Here is a 22,707-nt window from a genome sequence, read left to right as displayed (position 1 = left end):
CTACCAATACCAAGCTGTTTTGATGATTGTAGCTTTATAGTAAAGTTTGAAGTCTGGTATTGTGATACCACCTGCTTTGTTTTTTTTGCTGAGGATTGTTCTGGCTATTCTTGGACGTTTGTGTTTCCATATGAATTCCTGTGTTGTTTTTTCTAGGTCTGAGAAGAATGTTGTTGGTAATTTAATGGGTATTGCATTGAATTTGTAGATTGCCTTAGGTAAGATGGACATCTTCACAATGTTGATTCTTCCAATCCATGAGCATGGGATATTTTTCCACTTGTTCGTGTCAGCTTTGATTTCTTTGAGCAGTGTTTTGTAATTTTCATTGTAAAGGTCTTTCACGTTTCAGTTTTTTCTTACTCCTTCTTTTCAAAATTGTTTTTGCCTGCTTCTCCTGTACATTTATTTAGGAACTCTATGGATCATATTGTCATGTAGGTATCCATGGTGCATTTGAGTTTGACCCCAGAGGGTTGAATTGTCATGCCAATGAATGACACAGGGTAGAATATTTTCTACATTAACAAAGATTTTCTCTTAGTATGCAATGAGTCATGAAGGTATAATATTGTTTCCGTTTGTGGTAATCTTTGGACAATAAATATGTTAGAGGTTACAGTGATTTTCAATTAAACCTTCGACTTAGGCTGGAAAAGTACAGATTGGCTAACAAAGTCATAAAGAGGTCCTAAAAGAAACCAGAGACAAAAAGAGATAATCTATAAAGAACTAGATTGACAGCTGACTGTTTAGCAGCATCAATTGCACTTGCTAGGGCAATAATATCTTCTAGATACTGAGAGAAAATAACTGTAAACTTAGAACTCCATAGCCAACTAAATTATTTTTTAAGATAGACCATAAAATAAACATATTGTATACAAAACAAAAACATAGCATTTACCACCAACACTAAAGATATTCTAAGTCAGACGTGGTAGCTCACGCCTGTAATCCTCACTTTGAGAAGCCAAGGCAGGAGAATTGCTTAAACCCAGGAGTTCGAGACCAGCCTGGACAACATAGTGAAACTTGGCTTCTATAAAATAAAAAATAAAAAAATTAGCCAGGCATGATGGCACATGACTGTAGTCCCAGTTCCTCAGGAGGCTAAAACGGAAGGACTGACTGAGCCCAGAAAGTCGAGGCTGTGGTGAGGTGTGATTATGCCACTGTACTCTAGGCCTAGGTGACAGAATGAGATTCCTACTCAAAAATAATATATATATATGTATATTATATACATAAAAGAATATACATATATAAAATCTAGAGGATTCGAGAACTGTCTTCAAAAAGAAAGAAAACTATCACAGAAGAAAGGAAAGGATGAAGAGAAAAAAGTTGTGGATAAATCTAAACAGACATTGACTAAGAATAATGTCCAACATGTAGTGACAAAGCAAGATAGAACTAGAAAAAAACAACAGCAACATGTATATCAGGAAAACAGTATTGAGGATTAAGTGTTCCAAGGTTCTTACCTTACTAGGAAAGGGACTAAATGTGTTAAATTTAAAATTTATCAAGTTGTACATAAAATTTCTAGTTTAACCACAAAAAGAAAGGAGGCAGAATGTGAAGAAGGGGGAATTAATGGAATGAGCAAGTAAAATCAATCCCTGTTGCCTCAGTAAAAAAGAAAGTAAAGAAATTTAACATAAATTTTAGTAATTGTTCCTGGGTCCTTACCCTATAGTTACAAATACTAAGTGGCCATGTTGTGGAGTTTGTAAATATACACCATCAGGACAAATGAACAGAAACAGTGATCTTAATGATGTGTGGATAAGTGCTTCTAGCTTGGGATGAAGCATTCAGTGTTAGCATCAAACACAGATTATACAGGGAATTGTGTTGCAGGGGAGGATCTCCAAATATAAAAAAAACAGATCTTTTTTTTTGTTGTTTTTTAGATTTGAAAATACAGCTTATTTAGAAAATAAATGAGAGAGAGAGAGAAGGAAATCTCTTTATAATGCATAGTAAGCCCGCGTGACCCCTGCCCCAGAGAGAGCTAGTATCTTTATTCCACTGCATAATAAACAATTCTTCCCTTTGCCCTAGAAGGAGACATTTCTGTCTTCCCAGGCTGTTCACTATACAACATATATTCAATTAACTTGTGTGGTATAGGTGATTATTTCATAAAACTTAATTTAAAACTTATTTCCTGGGTCCTTACCCTACAGTTACAAATATTTAATTTAAAACTTATTTCAAAAGTGCTTCTGGTAATAACCAAGACACTGATACAAAGAGGCATCTGAAATGTCTAAATAAATTATTCAAGGAAATGCAAAAGAAGTGTGATTTTTAAATTAATATATTTCATTTCATATTATTTAAGAAAGATGTGTGTAACTAAAATAATTTAAATATAACAAAATTTTAAATGATCATTAAAATTTTGACAGAAATGAAAGTAGCAGGTAGAAGGGAAAAGAACTCCAGGTAGAAATGTGGTCAAATACAGGTTATTTGGGGAATCATGCAGTTTAGCTGGAACACAGAGGGAATAGAGTAAGACATACAGCTAGAACCAAAGCTTTGAAGGTCTTTAACACCCAACTGAAATTTAAACTGTAGCCTACTTTTTTGTTGGGTTTTTTGGGGGGTTTTTGTGATACTACTGAAAGAGATTGAGCTGGCTAGTAACCATCTCATGAATAGAATTAAAACTAGTGATAAACTTGAGAGTTGTGATGGTGTCATGCAATTTATTGTACATGTTGCTTTGTTAACTCAGGACCTAACATGAGAAGGTGGTCAGGCAACTCTTGTTTAATTGAGCTGATCTGTACATTCCAAGTACAGTGAGTAGGATGCTTATTCTGCCATTTGCTTTTGTTTGGATGCTGCTCTAGAAGCATGAACTTGATAAATTAGAGTACACAAAATAAGACAGAGTGACTCTCTTTTGCTATTCAAAACGTCACATTTAATGCTTCATAATTAGTTTAAATTAGCAGAGCCTAGCCGGACTGTGGCTCAGCCTGTAATCCTGTGCCTTTGGGAGGCTGAGGTGAGTGGATTGCCTGAGCCCGCGGGTTCAAGACCCGCCTGGGCAACTTGGCGAGACCTCATCTCTACAATAAATCAAAAAATTAGCCGGTCGTGGTAGCACGCGCCTGTAATTCCAGCTACTCGGAAGGCTGAGGCGGAAGGATCGCCGGAGCCCAGTAGGCGAGGCTGCGGTGGCCGGGAGCGGCCACTGCACTCCAGTCTGGGTGACAGAGTGAGACTCCAACTCAAAAAAAAAAAAAAAAAAAAAAAATTAGCAGAGCTTGTGTTGTTTTTCATCTCCACTGATGAATTAGAATTGGAGGTACCTTGTGATATGAGGGGTCCATTACATTTATATGAGAAAATTTCAGGAAAGTGACATCTGTTAGACATTTAAAATGGAGGAAGATTGCAGAGTTGCTTTTCCTGAGGTTGTGACAAGTAAATACCACTCATCTGTCAGGACTAAATTGAAAGGTACTTTGTCAGACACAGTGGGGCAGACTAAAGAATTAATTGTATCAATCTAACTTCACATACTTTCTTGATAGGATACTGTACTATTCACGAAGAATAGCTTATACTATTTGGAAAAAGTATTTGAAAATTCAACATTTTTAGACTAAAAAGTAGGTTCAACAGAAACCAGACTGGCTGAGGATGAAAAGATTTGCCATTGACTGACAGTGGGATGTTGGACTTTTCCTAGGCTCCCAGGGACATTGAAGTGTTCTCACTGGGCCTAAGACTAGCATTCCCTGGCAGTGTATCTAACACAGTCTGGTTCCTGGTCCCTGATTCACTTATCACTCTATAGCTGAAGCCAAACCCAGTAGCTGCATCTGTAGGCTCTGCTTTGCCACAGCCCTACCTACCATCAGTTCTGTGTCTTTAAACCATTGTGCCGCATATGAAGGGAACTCAAAAAACCAGAATCATTGTGTGGAGGGCGGGCCCTTTGTAGTATATGCTTCCTCCACTAGCAAGTGTTCTAGGAACCCATCGGCGTCAGTGTTCCAGCTGGCATTGTTGTGAAAGCCTGTGTTCAGCTTCAGTGAATATTTTTTTTTTAGATTCTTTCAACACGTTTGCCCATTTCATGATGGGTGATTGACACAAACCTTACCACAGCACGCTGAGTGTTTAGCAGTTTTTGACCAAAAATGGCCTAACCCCTATGCCTCACCCTCCCAATTCACCCCAAGCTTCGCTGGATGAAATAAGCCCGCAAAGGAAATGTTTTGCCAGCGTGAAAGGGGTGAAACAAAAAATGGCAGAAGCACTAAAAGCTATCAAAATTGATGACTTCAAAACCACTTGGAGCAATGGAAAAAAGTCTTAATAGGTGTATTGCATCAAATAGAGTACTTTGAAGATGACTGAAGTTTAAACATGTAAAAATAAATACACAATTTTTTATAAACTCCGTTTTTGGAGTCCTCCCTCATATTTAATACCTGATTGAGGGGGTTCTTATTTTCTTCTGCAGTTTCCCTTTCCTTCTTTTCTGCTTGAATATTCTACTCTGGTCTTCATAACTACACTTTGATGCCCGTTCTTGTGGTCTGCTCTCTGTTTAGGATTTCCCTTAGACAGATGCCCACCTGAGGACTATTGCTTTCCGCTTTTGCAGTCTCTTATGGCTGCTTATGCACTGAAATAATCTACTTCTAGTCTCAGCAGTCTGGCTTATTGTGTTGCAGTTAACCCAGCCATCAGACTAATGATATAAAAGACATGTATTACTTTGGGAGGCAAAGAAATGTAGAAGTTAAGAAGCTGGATTCTAGAGTATGGCAGCTTGGATTCAAAATCCAGCTTCAGCACTTACTGTCTAGGCAACATTGTTAAGATCTGTGAGGGGTCTGAGGTTTTTCTATACTATACTTGCAAGCTAGCAGGTTAGTCTGCCATAATCTCATGGATGTAGGGAGAAGACCTGAAATTTCTGGACCAGTGACAAAAGACAGCTTATTACTCACAGCAATACAATAGTCGAAGCATCCACATTTGTGCTGGTTCTCTGACTCCAATGACAGCACACAGAATGGATTGCATTATGGGAGAGGAACCTCAAATGTAAGCAGCCCAAATCTTTTATAATGGACAATGAGCCTGCCTGACCTCTGCCTAGAGGGAGATATTATCTTTATTATACTAGTTAGTAAGCAATTCTGTGCTTTGCTTTGGAAGGAAACATTATCTTTATCTTTCAAGGCTGTTCACTGTTGCAAACATTCTTGAAAGGTAGGGCCAGTGCCCCTGTTTGTCAGATGTGCAGAAATAAAACAGACCCATGGATGAGTTCTTTGAACCTTAGGTTTCTCATCTGAAAAATGGAATTTGTAGTATAACGTATTTGATAGTGAGAATCAAATGGATATTAATGCATATCTAATGCTTAGTATCATGCCTGACATTGACAAAAGGGCTTTGTCAATGTCAATTACTATTATGATTATTTCTTGAATAAGATACCACCATGTTAATTAACTTCTTTGTTTTTGCTAGTAAATATAATATTGCAGTTCACTGATGTGTCACATTATTTGAATCATCAAATATTAAAACTAAAAAGGACCATAAACCTAGCATTTTACAGAGAAGAAAGTAGGTTCAGAGAGGTTAAGAGATCTATTGAATTTTACAAAGAAAAGCCATAACAAGAATCTGATTTACAATTCAGATTCTTTTTAGTTACATAATGCCTGGAACTCAATAAATATTGGTCTTACAAATGAAGTGAAACAAGCCCATGATATATTAGAAAACATTTCACAAGTTCATTTGGTTACTCTCTTCTTCCTGCTTGCTTGACTTACAAACCTCCTTCAACCTAGACCTGAAAGTAAAATTAAATAAATAAATAAGTGGTGGGGAATTAAAATAAGTACCCCATATCTTCTCCTCCTCTGTATCCCCTTAATAGTCTCTGTCTCCATGGGTGAAAAAAATCCAGAAAACTACAAGGAAAGTACTTTCTGTGTGTGGGGGTGATGTTGAACGTGGTCCCATTATGGCTAAAGGCAGGGCCATACTAGTGGAATGTCTGACAACTTTATGTCCACGGCTTTGTGCTGGCTTATGGACAAACTTCCACAGGCATGAGGGCAGTAGTAAGGAAGGGGAAAGAAGGAAGTAACAGAAATAACATCTAGTTTCAGAGACAACTTGTGAAAATTCAGGGAAGAAATTTATCCTAAAAAGATCTGCAAAAATCAACTCAGTGATATTTGTACCTCTTTTCAATACCAATACCAATACTGTTATTTCTCTCTTCTGAAAAGTGAGATCATAGCTTTTGGTCCTATAAGGCTCTGAAATTCTTTCAAGGACCCCAGGTAACTAAAGAAAGATTTGAATAGGAAAGAAGTGATAGGAAATGTTAATTTTCCCTAATCTTTTGTCTACAAGTCATCTGCACAATTTCCTGCACTCCGGGTAATTCTGTTCTGGTGTCCCAGGGGTGTCTCACAAGCGCTTTTTTTTGAATTGGGAATCTCACTCCATCACCCAGGCTGGAGTGCAGTGGCACGATCATGGCTCACTGCAGCCTCAACCATCTTGGCTCAAGCAATCCCCCTGAATCAGGCTCCCAAGTAGCTGGGACTACAGGCACACACCATCGTTCTCGGCTAATTTGTTAATTTTTGTAGAGACGAGGTCTCACTATGTTGCTCAGGTTGGTCTCAAACTCCTAGGTTCAAGCTATCCACCACGTCTTGGCCTCCCAGAGTGCTAGGATTATAGGTGTGACTCACAGGTGCTCTTGATGAGATCTGCTCCCATCTTTCACCTATGGAGGGCACTGCACTGCCCTCTTCTGGGAAAGGCAGGAACTGCTCTGTTTTGCCAGCACTTTGCACCTCTACTCAGGGTGCCATTGCGTGTGTGTGTGTGTGTGTGTGTGTGTGTGTGTGTGTGTGTGAAAGAAAGAGAGAGAGAGAGAGAGGAAGGGAGAGAGGGAGGGAAGGAAGGAGAGACCGTAATATAAACATGACTTTTCCCCTCTGCTTTAGAGATGTCCCAAAGCAATGTCATGTGTTTCTTCTCCTTTGTAAGGAGTTTAGGGAAATAATTCTTTCAGTTTCTACTTGGAGCATCTATTTCTCTGGAATCCGAGATTCTGGAGAGGAATTCAAATTTGTGAGAATGTCAGGCAGTCCTGGAAATCCCTAGACCTAGACCCCCATGTTGAGGAAGGCCGTGTTAGGGTCAGAGCCATCACAGCTGGGCATCCCTTCCCACAGGAGAACTCTCTCACAGGCTCCCCTGCTTTTCCTCAAACAGGCTTCTGTAGAACCATCTCACCAGTTTGCATTTAAATTCTGTTTGTTTACACAGTGGAGGACAAAATTAGAGCTTAGGCAGAAGGCTGTTAGGCCTTCTGACCCCTAACTTCCCACTGGCGCATCCTGACATACATGCTTACATCTGGTAATCCACAGATCTTGGGTCAAGCTGAAATCCCCTCTACAGATGTGAATTGTAAAGCATGCACACATGATATACATCATATACCTTCAGATAAGAAAATTGACTTATATCCTATCTCCAAATGGAGCATGGACACGTCTTAAATTCCAGATACATCAGTTTATTCACATATTCATTCTTCTTTTATCAAAGAAGGAATACAAGGTGATTAGACACCCTATCTATGTCACAGCCCTCATCATCTGTTGCTTTACTTTATGTCTTCATAGATGTAAATTCCCCAGTTAAAGCTTGATTTACACCATTTTATGGTTAACTCTGAAAAATATCCCTTCTGAAATTGCTAGTTTCAACAACTCCACACTCCATCCCTCTGATTGGAAAGGAAGTATTTCAATCAGGCATATGCAGGAAATGTGGAGTTTTGTTCAGTGACGGATGTTGTAATGTTCCTGATGCTCTCTTTGCCCAGGTTATGCAGATGTACCTTCCATTTTGTGGAATTGCCATATCTAATGCTCAACTCTTTGCGGCTTCAAGGAAGGAATATGAAAGAAGCAGGGTGAGTAGAAGGAAAATGCTGACAATCCTCAATACCCTCTGTCTTTCTGGTCTCTCTGAGTCATGATGTCTTTTTAAAACAATAGGTAATCTTTGGATAGTCCAGGAATATTTGTTATTTGTATACATCTACAAGGCTGTGGTCAAAGATACCCTTTAAGCAATAAGCCCAAATGAAAGTGGATATAAATTCTCTGTTGTTTGGAGAAAATTCTTGCTTACTTATAGCGTTGAAACAATAATGCCATTTGGCAATGCTTTTACAATTTAGTTCCTTTACTAAACAAGATATAACCAATATGATTTCACCCCACTTTTCAGATTTTGTTTCTGAATTTAAAGGTTTTCTGAAAGAGCACTATAAAACTCGTAACAATATTGCAAAGACTAATAAACAGAATTATGAAGAAACACAATTACAAGGATGAATTTCATGTGTCTTCATAAGTTATAGAGCCAAGTAGTGAAAAATCAAAGACTCAAAAAATGCTAAATTATCAAGTAGAGATGAAATTGTATTAGACCCATTCTACTTCTAAATATAAGAAGATTACTGTAATAACTTAGAAATATATTTAACAAGAAGATGTTCAAAAAGTTTAAAACCTTCAGTTAATCTTCAGTTAATCTGGTCATAGAGTTGATATAAAATGTCATTTGCTGTGTACCATAATACTTGTGTATCATAACACTATCATAAAATGTCATTTGCTGTGTACATAATGTCATTTGCTGTGTATCATAATACATAATTCGTGGATATTTCTCAGTCAACAGAGGAACATCGTTGACTAATATAGCCATCATCCCTGGTGTGGCACACCACACCCCTCTCTGATCTGGATCCTTTTTCCATCTGTAGTCTCATGTCTTACCATGCTTGTTTTTTCATCTGGCATTCCAGCAATATCATCTCCAATTTCCAAAAAACTATCTGTTTCATTTTGTCATACTTTTAACCACATGCCTCCCCTTGCCTTCACTGCCTCATGCCCACCCCTGCCTACCTCTGCCATCTGCTTTGCACATCCCTCAGGACCCAGCTCTGCCTTCCCTTCTTCACTTAGGCTTTTCCTTGCACCTCCTGCCATTGTTCTACAGGGGATACCTATCACACTGTATTATGATAGGTATAAAGAGAGTCCTCTTCTCCAACTCCATTATGGCCTCCGTAAGGGAAGCTTCGTGTATAATTAATCTCTGCATCATTGTGTGTGGCATAATTCATTCACTCATTCAACACGTATTGCTTGTGTGATTCACTTCAGATGCTGACCATTCAAATCCCAGCTCTCATGGAACTTCATATTCTAGTAAGCACTACAGATAATAGATAAGAAAACATAAAAAATAATATGCTATCAGTAGTGATAAGTGCTATAAAGAAAAATAAAATGAGATTAGGGGATAAAGGGTTGCAGAAGGGTGGTTTGGAAGGATGTTTATTTTAGAGTGTGATCAGAAAGGTTTCTATAAGGATATGGCATATGATATATGATATAAGGCATATTATATATGATATATGGTATAAGGCATATGATATGTGATATATGATACTTGAATGAAAGGAAGAAGCAAAGCCACACAAAGGTCTGGGGAGAGCGGTTCAAGCAGTAGAAATATCAAGTGGGGGCAGGAGAAAGCTAGGTCAGTGTGTCTAGAGAGCAGAGAAGAAGGAGGGGAATGGAAGAAAAGAAAATGAGAATGGGGAGATGAGCCAGGGGTCAGATGGTAGAAAGGCCTGTGGGCACAATAAGAACTTAGACTTTTGCTCTGAGTGCAATGGAAATCCAATAGGAGACTTTGAGCTGAGTCTGACTTACTTTTAAAGTGATCACTCCCGCGCCTTTGGGAGGCTGAGGTGAGTGGATTGCCTGAGCCCATGGGTTCGAGACCTACCTGGGCAACTTGGCGAGACCTCATCTCTACAATAAATAAAAAATTAGCTGGGCGTGGTAGCGCATGCCTGTAATTCCAGCTATTTGAAGGCTGAGGCGAAAGGATCACCAGAGCCCAGAAGGTCGAGGCTGTGGTAGCCAGGAGCGGCCACTGCACTCCAGTCTGGGTGACAGAGTGAGACTCCAACTCAAAAAAAATAAAAATTAAAAATAAAATAAATAAATAAATAAAGAGCTCACTCTGGCTTCCCAGGAAACAATAAACTGGAGAAGAGAGAAAAGGGGGAGGAAGGCTGATGCAGGGAGAGGAGTTAGGAGAGAACTGTATTAAAGTCAAGCAATAATGCGGCTGGGACTAAACCATGAGACGTGAGCAATCTCCTCCCTCCACAATCAGTGGTGAAATCTACAGGGCTTGCTGATGTGGGATATGAGTGAGAGACTTTTGGCTTGTACAGTTAGCAAGTAAACAGTTGGATCCAGGTATCTAAAATTTTGGGGAGATGTCAGGACTGGAAATTAAGATTTGGGAACCACCAACATATAGATAGGTGTTTAAAGTCAGAGACCAGCCTGGGCGACATAGTGAGACCCTTGTCTCTATCAAAAAAAAATTTAAAAATAGCTAGCTACTTAGGAGGCTGATGCAGGAGGATCTCTTGAGCCCAGGAGTTTGAGACTGCAGGGAACTATGATGAGGGCACTGCATTCCAGCCTGGGTGACACAGCAAGCCCCTCCAGCCCTCCCCCCTCCAAAAAAAAGATGAAGGAGGGACAAAATGCAGATACTTGTTTCCTGGAAGGCAAGTGGCATCAAGAAGCAGCAAGCACCTGTGTGAAATGCTTCCAGGATCTGTTGAATTGCATAGTGTCCTAGATTTTCTTCTCTTTTTTTCCTATTCTGGGCCTAGTCTGCATTGTTATTTCAAAACTTTCACCAGTTGTTAATAAAGCAGCAATTTTTAATTAGAAGCAATAAAATTACTATAGTGTGATTTGTCAGTGCAAGACTCAAGGCACAGTTTTTCCTTTGAGATAAATGTTCTTGTATACGAGTCCCAAAGGCTCTCTCTGCGCAGTCACAACAAATCGAAAAGTTAAGTAATTGTTCAGTTAATATGATTCATCTGAAGAAATTGTCTGGATGATTAAGGAAATAGTGTCTCCCCCTTAATAACAGGGAATTTTGCTCATAATTATTCACAAATTGTCTTGTTTCTAATGTTAAATTAGAATATGAAATTATTGTGCATTGACCCCTTACAGCGATTTGCTGTCCAAATGCCAAATATCAGGATTCACTTAGACTTTTTTCAAATCTTAATGTTTTTCTTCCCTTTGAGATCATAGAACAATATGACCGTGGTCATAATCAGTCTTTCCTTAGAGATAATGCTACCCAGGATATTTGGTCCTCTTTCAATTGCTTAGTGAATTAATCTTATTTCATGAATCTCTTAATTTATTCAAATGTTTTCCTACCTGAATTCCACATGTTTCAAATGGTTTCAGGAGAAACAAAATTCATTACTAACATTTAAAATTAGTACCAACCCTGGGATGATCACTGGTACCATGGTGAAGAGATATGAATTTGACAGTTTGTGAAATCCTTTTGTGAGGTGGTCAGACTTGAGTTAGCATATCTTTTAAAATTCTGTTGAATATAGCACCCTCTGACCAGTTCACTACCTGTGTAATTTTCTGATTGCTCTCTGCAAGAAGCATAATATCCACCACCTATATACAACCCACTGTTGTTTAAAATCTCTGAAAATATCCATGTCACTAAAAATTCTAAACAAATATTATTTTAATGCAAAAATTGCAAGTGAACTTAGCTGGAGAAAATGATGCATTAATCAATTTAATTTTTAAATGAATACACAGTTTTAAAATTAGAATTTAAAAGGTTTTTTCCTCTAATTTTTGTGCTTTTCATTTTACTGTTTTAACAGAAATTTTAATGGTGGCTTCTTTCCTGAAATACATAATGATATATAAATGTTCCCCTGGATAGTGTAGGATGAGGCAGTATTTCATCTCCTTGTGTAAAGGAATTAATGAGGGTTACAGATATATTATTTGAGGAATCTAAACCTTCATTAACATTCACCTCCATAATTCTTTCAGAGTTCTGTGAGAAATGCATATTAGTAAAATAAGTCTCAAGTTTGACCAAGAAGTTATTTCTTACTGATAGTGAAGAAGAGCTGCTTTGCAATTTTCTGAAATAAATGTACTTTGGAGAGAATCAGGTGTTTGTTATGTATAAAATGTTGGGTTTATTCCTAGTTGCATTACAGAAAAACTACCATAGGAGAGGGGAAAAACCTGTAGCTAATGGCTATATGACTTCTGTGTCAATCTGAAAAAAATTGAAAGGAACAGAATTTAAGAGTTTATTCAAGCAAAAAACTGTGAATGGTCAATCCAGGAGACAGACTCCAGAGAAACGTGCTCAGTGTTTCAAAGTTAAAAGTTAAGTTCTATATAGGCAGAAAACACATTGAAGAGGATTATAGCATTTTCTATATAAAACTAGTTTATGAGTTGCAGCAATATTATCAGGAACAGTTTGTTTTCTGTACAGCTAGTTTTCATTTATTTTTCAATTTAAAAGAGTATATTTAACATCCCATCTTAAGACAATGTGATAGCCACAGAGTCCTTGTGTGAGAAAAGTAAGAAGGAAGTTAAATTAGTCTATAATGAAAATCAACAGTGAAGAGGGAAGAGGTCTTCCCTGATGTTCTTTAGTAATTTTCAACATTTTACAAAACAATGTAGGTAAGGAAGAAGGCCAGTCTGTAATCAGAGAAACAAAGGTTACAGCTGCCTAGGTTACAGCTACCTGTCATGTGACTCCGGCTGCATAATCATATTCCTTTAAAGCTCAAAATAATTTAGATTTCCAACAGCATACGTATCTGTGTGTGTGTGTGTGTGTGTGTGTGTTTTGTCTGTTGTTTGTTTATCTGTTTTTGTTTTTGAGTCAGAATCTTAGTCTGCCACCCACGTTGGGATGTTGTGGTATGATCACGACTCACCACAGCCTTGGACTACTGGGCTCAGGCAATCTTTCTGTCGTAGCTTCCCAAGTAGCTGTGACTAAATATGTGCCAGCACACTCAGCTTGTTTTTTTTTTTTTTTTGTAGAGACAAGTTTTCATTATGCTGCCTAGACTGGTTCAAACTTTTGGGCTCAAGGAATGCTCCTGTCTTTGCCTCCCAAAGTGCTGGGTTTACAGATGCAGGCCACTGCGATTAGCCCAAATGGCTTATATTTTGAATTACTTATTTTTACACCTGTTATACAGAATAACTTTATTCTCAAGTTTCATTTAGCAGTTAAAGAGTGTTATAAAATGAAATGATGAAAATATTTCAAAGCAATCATAAAAGCTTTTAAAGTTAGGCACACAAAAATTTTCATAACATTTTATTAGAGCAAAAACTAAACATTTTGAGGAAAAAACTAACTTGTTTTCAGTTCCAATTCACTGAAATACATCCATTTTAAATTTCCCAGGCTTTGCTAGAGGTAGTTAATGACCTCTTTGAAGAACAGACTGACTTGGAGAAAATTGTCAAGAAAATAATGCATCGGGCCCAAACTCTGTTGAAATGTGAACGCTGTTCTGTTTTACTCCTAGAAGACATTGAATCACCAGTAAGTTATCTTTTATCTTTCATAACAAGTTGAAGACTATGTGAATGAAATAAAGTTGAGTTTATTTATAATTAAATTTATGAAATCATGACTTAAACCACTCTCTTTATGACTCTTCTAACCTTGAGGCAATTTTTTGTAAAATGAGAGTTTTAAAATTTTTCTTTGCATGTATTTTCATTCTTATTTTGTAGTTACCTTAGGCTGATAGTGACCTTAGTATTTATCCTAGTCCTGTGTATTTACAGATGAAGAAACTAAGGGCTCCTTTAGAAGATAAACTCCACCTCCCATTTTACTTATCTATTACTTATCTATTAAGAGGAAGGGCCTCAGCATTTATGGGAGTGGATTGCAGTCCAGACAACATTCCACATCCATCTTAAGGAAAACAGGAGGCAGACAAATTAGGGGAGAATCAGTGCCCTTAGTTCCTGGAGCCCAGGCAAACTGGATTTCAGCTGATTGGAATGGCCAGTGGTGGCTAGGCTGTTCTCTGCAGCAGGTTTGTTCTGCTGAAGCTTCCGGGTTCTTTTTCTGATGCTTTGGATCTGTGGATCCCGGTACAGGAGTTCCTCCACTCCAAAGAGAAGAATATAGTCTGGGGCCTTGGGCCTGCTGCACCATGGTGATTTGTGGTCCGCTTTCAGGTTTTGCTAAGCCCTTTGGCCCTTTAGGGAATATCTGCTGGGTAGATAAACAACAATATTGAAAATAATGATTATCATCAATCTAAGTTCTTGAAAGTTAAATGTCTAAACCCTCAGCTCTCAGCAGCAATTTAATATATTTGCTGAGAACTTTCTTCAAAGATCAGGAGCTGTCTGGCAATTAAGAACTGTTTTAATACCTTAGAGGATGATATTTAACCATACTTTCCTTAGAAAAAGATTATTGCCTTTGCCTTTAGGTTTGATTTCCTCAAAGAATAGAACCTTAGGGTAAATTTTAGAGATTTAATAAGTACTATAAAACTTACCACATTGTTTTTTAAAACTCTATATATGTCTAAAATGTTTTAAAGATTTTAGCAGAGCTTGGGGTTATTTTTATTTCAGTTGGTGTTTACACAAAAATAGCCATGCAAGTATCCTGTGATTGCGTAAAACTCAGCTGAACTTTGGAAGAATATGTGCACACATCCCTGCCCCAATAGCCCATACTTAGGGAGTGCTTCGAGAAACTCTGTGAAGCAGCTGAGTTCCTTTAATCTTCAGCTTATGAGTAGGTATTATTATCACCCTAATTTTATTTATGAGGAAATAAGGCTAAGAGCATTGAGTGACTTGCCAGAGTCGCCCCCACTGCCTTATTCCAAAGGCCCCAAAAGGAATGGGAAGAGATGGGATCCTCATTAGTGGCTAAAAGGCTGCAGGGCAACAAAGAAGCCCTATTATGCAAAGGCAGGAGGGGCAGCTGTTGGGGCTTCAGCTGCCAGGATTCCCTGAGCCACTCCCAGATCCCTGTGGGAACATGCGGCTGGAGGCAGGGCTTGAGGGGAGGCTGGAATCTGGAAAAGGGCAAACTCATTGTTAGCTCAGTTGTAAACAGACATAAAAGTAACTTGAACCAGCTAAGGTGGATCATTCTTGTTAATCTTCTACCCTGGATTAGCTTTTGCAGTGCTCTAGCTCTCCTGGCAAATAAACGAAAATGTACAGATAATAGAAGTCGATATTGAACATGGTGGAAGAGCTGGACTGATGGACTCATATTAAAAACCTTTATCATCTACATTTGACAAGGGGTATGAATGATTATCAGAGACAGCACTCAACCAACACTCTTAAACACTTTTATTTTATTGGCAAAGAGTAGACTTAGATACATTTTTATCCATTCAAAAATGAGAGAACGATAGTGGAACTTGACAACGTAATTTTAAATCTCTTTATGTTCATATTATCAAACCAAAGGAAGAAACTGAGGCAAAATCAATATAAGTAGAGAGTTTATTTGGGCCAAGTTTGAGGACTGCAACCCAGGAGAATAGATTCAAGTGTCCTTGAATCTATGCTCTGATTAGCAGCAGCTACAAGTGGGTATTTAAAGGAAAAAATAAGAGGCAGTTCCTAAGTTGTTTACCAAAAATGTATTAAAATAACATATGCTATTGATCAGCTATATACTATTCTTTGTATCACAGATTCTAGGAACATGAAGATAATGGGTGAGGCAGCTGCGGAAAGAAAAAACAAAATGCCTTTATTATTTTTTTTAATTTTAAAGATATGGGGTACAATTCCAGATTAGGTATACAAATGTTCATTATGCAGGTACCCTTGTTGATGAGGTGTGCCCCACCTTCCCCAGGCAGATTCCCAATACTGCCAATCCCACCCGGCCACCCCCCAAAGCCCCCCAGGCAGTTTCCCACTACTTCCAATAGCAAAATGCCTTTAAACAATCATGCCTGAGCATGAGTGGGTTGCATGTGATTAAAGTTCTATGCTTGCATGTCTCTGAGCCTGATAAATTTTGCATAACTCACACAGTTCAGACTGCTCTGAGCTATTTTTTTTTCCAGTATGGAAAAATAAACACATATGAATAGCCAGAAAATTTGTTAAAAAGGCAACAAAGATGAAGAATGGGTGGGATTTTGCCTGTGAAACAGTTACAATGTATTGTAAAACTAGAAGTTGATTCCTTGTAAAGAAACAAAAGTAAAAGAACAAAATCGATTCCCAAAACCTCAATACATGTGAGAATCAAGTAAAGACTGTTCTCTTGTAGAGTTTAGACAATCACTAATAAGGGGAAAAAAGTATATTATAAGATATTCCAACTTGACAAAGGTATTTTTACTGCAAGTATTTCAACAATACAGATATTTTTATAATTATAAAGGAATACATATTAGATCTCAACATTACTGCACAATTCTGGAATTCAATTATACTTTTTTCTGTTACTTATGACCTTTCTTTCCATGTTATTATCAGCAAACCTATCACTAGCAGGGTATTTCTTAGACATTCCCCATCATCTTTGTTGTAGTATTTATGATAAACAGCAAAGAGCTTTTTCCTATACAGAGTGCTAGTTCTATTTTTAGATGTTATAACTAATAGTTGTGTATATAACATAAAACAAAAGTTGCAGGAAAAAAAGATAGATTTCAAGGTGTTAAGGGAGAGTCCCTGTTTTCACTCCCTTCCTCAACTTGCCAGTCAGCCTAGTATGTTGTTTTGGGGGAAGAGTTACACAGAATATTGGAAAAAAACAGCTAAATTCTGTGCTTTTAAGTTCCAAAACAGGCCTTTAAAATTTATAGCAGGGTTGGGCATGTGGTAGTGTGAGCCTGTAGTCTCAGCTACTGGAGAGGCTGAGTGGGAGGATTGCTTGCCAGCCTAGGCAACAGAGCAAGACTTTGGCTCTTAAAAATAACAACAATAATAAATATAAGATTTATAGCAGGGTTATTGTTCTGGGAAACCAAAACTTTTCATTCGCAAGAACCAGGGTTTCCTAAAGACTCAAGGGAATCAGAGCCTACAGTTATGAGCAAAGCAATAGACTGAAGAGAACAGGTGAAGCTCTCGACTATCCCACTCTTGGATTGCTCAGACTAAGGGAGGACAGAAAGGAGAAAAATAAATGTGATAGAGTCAGGCTTCCTAACCTCAGCCCCAGACTCAAGTCCCCATGTACTGGAGGTGGTGGTAGTAAGAGTAGGTGAAAGTTCCCCAGACACTGTGGCAGGGGAGAAGATGAGAGGTGCCAATATTGGGGAGTCAGGCAGTGAGAGCCCCACAGTTTGTCTGAAGCCCCAGAGGAGCATAAGAGACAAATACAACTTTCCTCATTTCCTGAGAGAAGTTAACAGGAGAGCTGGGACCTGAAGAAAGCTGGCTGTCAGAATGAGGCAGGCTCAGAGTTGTGACCTGGGGGGCTGTGGATATTTAAGCCTGTCCAGTGTGAGGAACAACAAGGCCCAGCAAGGCCTCCTTACTTCATAGCAGAGGCCACTCGGGGAAAGGGTGACTTTAGATCAGCCGCTTCTCTCCAAAGCACCCAGAAAGTTGCTTGTCACCCTGGTGAGATTTCAGTATTAAGTGAGTTTAAATCTTAAATGACTGCGAAAACCTGAAGTGACTGAGCTTCACTAGAATAATCTCTTATGTTTTTTGTCAACAAGCAGAACTGGGGCTCAAGAAGAGAGTTAGCTGAGTTACAGAAAAATAAAGTTACCTTTATGCACAGCTGTACCTGTGACCTTTGAAATTTACAATCGATACACAAATTACGTTCTTTAATTAGTCATCTTGCATTCAATCCACATTTGTGACAAAGAAAACATTTGAAATTAGGTAGGCGAGGAGAACGATGCATTAGTCTACAAATGTTTTGGAAACAAATGCCTGGTAATTTGGGGCAAAAAAAACCCCACAAGAAGCTAGATTTCTATCTCATAGCTGTCAAAATAGAATTTTATAAAAGACAGAATTATGACTCATGTAAATATAAAATAAATACAAGTCAAAAGTTTTTTAACTCATTTATTTATGAGGTAACCAATAGTGTTAAACCAGTCCAAAGAACATTTGAGAAGTTAGATATTTATAGGCAATGTTAGGATACGATTTCAAGGTTAAAAACAAAACTGGTTAAGGACAAAACTAAGCCATAAACTGTAACCCTCAGGGTTATCTTTATCATTGGAGAAAAGTTACCTGTATCTCTACCAGAGAAAAAGTTACAAGTTAACATGTATGTAATTTCACTAAGATGGTAGTATTTTATCAATCGTAACTAAGTGGAACTAAGTACATTAATTAAATAAGGGATTGGAAATTTTTAATTCTTTACCTAGATGGTAAGTATTTTAGGATTTGCAAGTCATATAGTCTCTATGCAACTGCCAACTTTGTCTACTATAGCATGAAAGCAGTCATAGAAAAATGTATAAAAAATATGCATGCTATGTTCCAACAAAACTCTGTTTGCAAAAATAGGTGGTGGGGTCAGATTTGACTCGCAGGCAGTAGTTGACAGACCACTATTCCAGACAATTGGGTGCTCTTTGCCCTTTTATGACATTGAAAAATGAGCCACCCAGTTTTTTGCCTTATATTTTTCAATGCCAAGTAAATTCAGATAAATCAAAGAATTAATGTTGAAAAAGCAAAAGCGAAAATACTGGTAAATATTGTTTTAAGTCATTGGGTAGGTAAAGGCTTTCTAGAACATTCATGCAATTCCTTTTTTTTTTTTTTTTTTTTTTGAGTTGGAGTCTCACTCTGTCGCCCAAACTGGAGTGCAGTGGCCGCTCCCGGCCACCGCAGCCTCGACCTGCTGGGCTCCGGCGATCCTTCCGCCTCAGCCTTCCGAGTAGCTGGAATTACAGGCGCGCGCTACCACACCCGGCTAATTTTTTGATTTATTGTAGAAATGAGGTCTCGCCTGCCTAGGCGGGTCTCAAACCCACGGGGTCAGGCAATCCACTCACCTCAGCCTCCCAAAGGCGCAGGATTACAGGCTGAGCCACCGAGCCCGGCTATTCATGCCATTCTTAAGCGAATACAAGCACTTTTAAACAATTCTGATTTTTCAGCCATCAGATTGGTAAAGATTTTTAAAAATTATAGCAATCAGTATGAATATCAGAAAATGAACATTCTCATTACCAATGTTGGGAATTTAAGTTGGGATAACTTTTATGGAGATCAGTTGGTAAAACATATTTTAATTTTAAAAGACAAAACCTCTGCACCCAGAAATTTGTCCTCTTAAAATTTAGAATAACGAAATGGAGGAAAAAGAGAACTAAATGAGTATATAAGAATGTTTACAACAACCTCCTCAGGTCCCCTCCCTGTGGGAGCTTTTCTGTCCTCTTAAATTCTGTTTTCTAAAAAAAAAAAAAAAAAAAGAAGAAGAATAATGCATTACTTACAGTAGTGAAAATATAATCCACATATCAACAGAAGTTTATATAATGAAATTTGATGTAGTCCTTTGAAACAATATATGTCTATATTCATGACAATAATAGTCTTGATATTTTTCAGTAAATAATAAAGAAGGGAAACAACATATGTAAAAGGAAGTTTTTTAATCAAAACATGGGCACACAAATGAAATCATATTTTCACACCTATTAAATTAATGGAGTCCTAAATTTCTCCCTTTGAGTCATATTTCCTTGCATCTTTTCTTTCCAGGGAGAGTCATGAGTTTATCATCTCGTGGCAAGACAGGGCAGGTAGTCAACCTCTTAGCAAGATAACAAACTTAAAAGTCAGGGTGTCAGGAGAGAGAAGTAGCTAAATGGATTTATCTTACCTTTTAGTAATTAAGGATCAATCTGAAAACATCAAGATAATAAATGCAACTTCATAATTCACAGAAGAATTCATCCCTCTCCCCTCATTTTACCCCATCTAAAGTTGGGAGGGTTGCTAAATGCAGTGAAAATTTGAAGGATAAAGTGAAAGGCTGAATGAGGTTGCCTGCATTGAGCCATTTTGGGCAAAGCACAGTGTTCACCAAAGGAAGGTATGCACACTTACTTGGAGTAGTAAGAGCAGGTGACTAGCAGGCTCAGGGATATTTTTGAGTCCTCCATGCTGCCGTAGAATGACAGGAGAGTGAAAGGAAAAAAACTTGCAAACAAACCATCCTAGAAACAAGGCTGTCAACATGTCAGTATCAATGGAAATATGAGTGGCAAGTCATCTCCAGCTGCTCATCTTGTCCCCCTGAAGAGAATAAAAGCTAATTCCTCACACAAAAATATTTGTGTCATATGAGACTTTACAGTAAGTATAGGAGACTTCTTGTTAGGCAGGAGCTGTCCAGAGGAGAGCATTGGTGAGAAAACTCTCAAAGACCATAGCCCAGAATTCAAGTGCGGCCACTCTAATCACTCCCCTCCCTTTATTCATTTAAAGATTTACACACAACAGAGCTACCAGCATGGGGCTCTTGCAAAACTACCACGAGAAAAAAAGAGAAAAGAATATGAACAATTTTCCATGACATTAAACTAAATATAATCACTCAGGAAAAATAGAAGTGTTCAGAAAAAAAGATGATGAGGAGGAAAAAAAAGACAAGAAAACGGAGTTGGCAGAGCTTGAAAAGACATAGAAGAAAAACATGCAGCCATATAGAAATGAATAGTACATTACAAACATCAAAAAGAAGAAAAGGCATTTTTCAAATACTTACAAAGTTATGAAAAATAAAATTGAAAGTTTATATAGTGAAATTTTACGTAGCCCTTTAAAACAATAATGTGTCTATATTCATAAGAATAATATTCTTGATATATTTTTAAGTGAATAATAAAGGGGGGGAAGCAACATACGTAAAAGGAAGCTTTTTAACCAAAATATGGGCATACAAATGGAATCCTATTTTCACACCTATTAAATTGATAGGTGTGAAAATTTTATAAATTTTATACTTCATAACTTTTGAAACTAAAATAGAAACAGTATAGCATAAAAAGATAAGAGAGTGAATGATTTTAAAAAATGAAGTTAGAATAAAAGAAGTCCAAAATAAAAGCAATTGGCATCTCTAAAGAGAGCATGGCAAATGAAACAGGAAGAAACAAACAAAAACAACTACATTCAAAATTATAACTCTAGGACATTTTACAGAGATAAAGGCAAACTGGTATTATAAATGGAAATAACACACCATTTCAGGAAAAGCTGATACTAATGACTTTGCACTGACACATATTCAGTGGTTTCTGTAGACTTTAAAGATACTGAAAAAAATTCTATGGGCATCTAGACAAAAAAAAAACTAAGTCACCTATTGGAGGAAAATTCATTCTCATGTTAGACTTCCTAGTGGCACTCTCCTGGGCCTGAGGACAATGGAGCAATATCTACAAAGTCCTCAGGGAAGGAAAATGTGACCCTACAATTTTCAATCCAGCCTAATCGATAGTCAATTATACAAGCCAGATATTTTCAAAATATTAAGAGAAGAACTTAGGAAATACGGTTCCAAGAGGCTCTTCCCACAAAATATGAGAAGTTGAAATCTAGCCAAGAAAGTGATGAGTGGAAAAGCTGGGATAACTAAAGCTGGTATTGAGTACTGAATGTATTAAATTTGCTTGGTAGCAAATATACTGAAATTGGCATGATACAGAGAAAAGTAGCATGGCCCCTGCACAAGGATGACACTCAATTTTGTGAAATGTTTCATATTTTTTGAAGACTCCAAAAGGAGGGAGGGTGGGAGGTGAGTAAGTGTTGAAAAACTACCTATTGGGTACAGTGTTCAGTATTCGGGCAATGGGTACACTAAAAGCTCAGACTTGACCACTATGCAATATATCCATGTAACAAAGCTGCACTTGTACTCTCTACATTATAAAAAGGGAAAAAAAATTTTAGAACTACGGCTAAAAAGCAGTGGGGCACATACTTGCGGAAGCAAATGTAAATCTTACATTATAAACCATAACAATAGTGCTGGTTCCCCATGTCCCCCAAGTGCCACAGGTGCAACAGGTTTGCACATGGGTTAAGTTACAAAAGAGGAACACTGTCTTGGGGAATATATCCCCTTTCTGTTGAATGACATCAAGCCTTGTGTTTGTCTGGGGAGAGATGTTACTCATCTCTCAAGTTTGTGCGTGGAAATACAATCCTGAGCAATGAACCGGGTAAAGAGAGGTCAGGGCCTTGCAGTCTTGACTTAGGTAGCAAGACAGTTCACATGCTTGGGGTTCACATGGATTGACTTTCTCTACCGGTATCTTTGGTTTTGTGGAATATTATTTTATTTTGTCTTACTTTATTTTTGAGTCAGAGTTTCACTCTGTTGCCCAGGTTGGAGTGCAGTAGAATAATCATGGCTCACTGCAACCTCGACTTCCTGGGCTCAAGTGATCTTTCCGCCTCTTAGAGTAGCTGGAAATACAGATGTACACCACTATGCTCAGCTATTTTTTTAGTTTTTCTATTTTGTAGACACAAGGTCTTGCCATGTTGCCCAGGCTGGTCTTGAACTCCTAAGCTAAAGCAATCCTCCTGTCTTGGCTTCTCAGAGTGCTGGGATTACAGGTTTGAGCCACCGCACCCAGGCAGAATTTTGTAATTTTTTTTTTTTTTTGAGTTGGAGTCTCACTCGGTTGCCCAGACTGGAGTGCAGTGG

At 38.0% G+C, this 22,707-nt stretch overlaps 1 protein-coding gene across 2 annotated transcripts in view; it reads left to right on the top strand.

The window, feature by feature from the left end:
* Positions 1-22,707, top strand: part of PDE11A (phosphodiesterase 11A) — a 424,947-nt gene that overhangs the window by 71,040 nt on the left and 331,200 nt on the right. The window contains exons 2-3 of one of the 2 annotated variants that reach the window (XM_008058244.1): positions 7,919-8,008; positions 13,438-13,578. In XM_008058244.1, coding sequence (XP_008056435.1) covers positions 7,919-8,008; positions 13,438-13,578 — 231 coding nt within the window. Of the gene's footprint in view, positions 1-7,916; positions 8,009-13,437; positions 13,579-22,707 lie in introns of those variants that run through there. The other variant, XM_008058245.1, reaches the window with a different exon arrangement.

Source organism: Carlito syrichta, unplaced genomic scaffold (genome assembly GCF_000164805.1).
Source record: "Carlito syrichta isolate Samal-C Ts95f unplaced genomic scaffold, Tarsius_syrichta-2.0.1 Scaffold303265, whole genome shotgun sequence".
NCBI lineage: Eukaryota > Metazoa > Chordata > Mammalia > Primates > Tarsiidae > Carlito > Carlito syrichta.
This window is presented reverse-complemented; position numbering and strand designations above follow the sequence as displayed.